Source organism: Nanorana parkeri, unplaced genomic scaffold, assembly GCF_000935625.1.
Source record: "Nanorana parkeri isolate BGI_ZX_2015 unplaced genomic scaffold, ASM93562v1 scaffold3093, whole genome shotgun sequence".
NCBI lineage: Eukaryota > Metazoa > Chordata > Amphibia > Anura > Dicroglossidae > Nanorana > Nanorana parkeri.
Genome location: NW_017309361.1, coordinates 17,943 through 19,060, shown reverse-complemented (window position 1 = coordinate 19,060; position 1,118 = coordinate 17,943). Strand labels below are relative to the sequence as shown.

General features: G+C 46.3%; 1 protein-coding gene across 1 annotated transcript in view; it reads left to right on the top strand.

Annotated features, from left to right (window-relative positions):
- LOC108802761 (5,6-dihydroxyindole-2-carboxylic acid oxidase-like) overlaps positions 1-873 on the top strand; it is an 8,764-nt gene extending 7,891 nt beyond the window's left edge. Inside the window, exon 7 of the mRNA XM_018574616.1 lies at positions 686-873. Within this exon, the coding sequence (XP_018430118.1) occupies positions 686-873 (188 nt within the window). The remainder of the gene's footprint in view (positions 1-685) is intronic.
- Positions 874-1,118: the final 245 nt, after the last annotated feature.

Here is a 1,118-nt window from a genome sequence, read left to right as displayed (position 1 = left end):
ACTGACTTTGGAGTGCAAACATGAAATGGTTTATTGAAGAAAGCCCACAGAGTTTATACCTCACAGAATCAGATAGTTCAGTGTGTTACATTGACCAATTCCCCTCCCCCAGACAGCCAGGTGCCACATTGGAATTCCTTAAGCAGAGACTCTTTGAAATGTCCTTAATTAGATAAGAGCTTGATCCCATCCCCCCTAAACAATGGCCACTCTAGGCATCCTGCCTATAATGAACAGGGTCACTTAAACATAATGCCAGGGGAAACATGCAGTATTTTCACTGCACACATGCACCTAGGAGAATGGTTCCATGTAACCCCAAGAGGTCCGAGGAGGGGTCTCCATAGTAGTAGGTCCATAGTTGGTAAGAAGGAGGCCTGCCCTTAGGCTCCTGCCAGCAGCCCCAGTGACGGTTCAGTCTGTCAGTCATGACCAGATTTGGTCAATGATATCTATAAGGATCTCCAGCTGTTTTTACATCTCATTAGCCAGTGCTTTGGGTGGGTGAACTGGCCAGATAGGGCCAACCTGTTTGGTGGAAGATGGCACTACATGTTGACCGGTGGGCCTTTGCTGTCAAGTGAGCATTCTTGGGGTTGGGAGAACTGTAGAACCCAAGACTTGATGACTTTGTGATTGCAATGTTTGGAAAAATGCTTGCTGACTTTTCTTATCTCCTTTTTAGGGCTTCCATTAAAAAATGAAGAGATTACAATAATAGCGGTCATTGTGGCCTTGGTTCTTGTGGCTGTAATATTTGTTGCTGCCCGGTGTGCTGCCAAGAGAAGGGGCCAGAGGAATGAAGTGCTGAAGCCCCTCCTGGAAAAGTCCTACCAGTTTTATGCTGAAGAGGAGGATGTGGAAACGGCGTGAGATCTGGTGAACTCTTTTATGGATCTTCTTCTGGGGGAAAAAACTCTTCATTCAGGTCTAAGATCCCATTCTGCTGTAATGCCATTGCAGTCATGAAGCCTCAGCTAGGAGAGAGTCCCGGCCTGTATTTGAAGTGTGTGCAGCAAAGGTCCCTTCCAATGTGCTCCTAATGGCACTGGGCACATGTTAGTGCTCCAACTTCAAGGGATGTGTCCTTATTGTGAGTTAACACAACCTAATAAAGA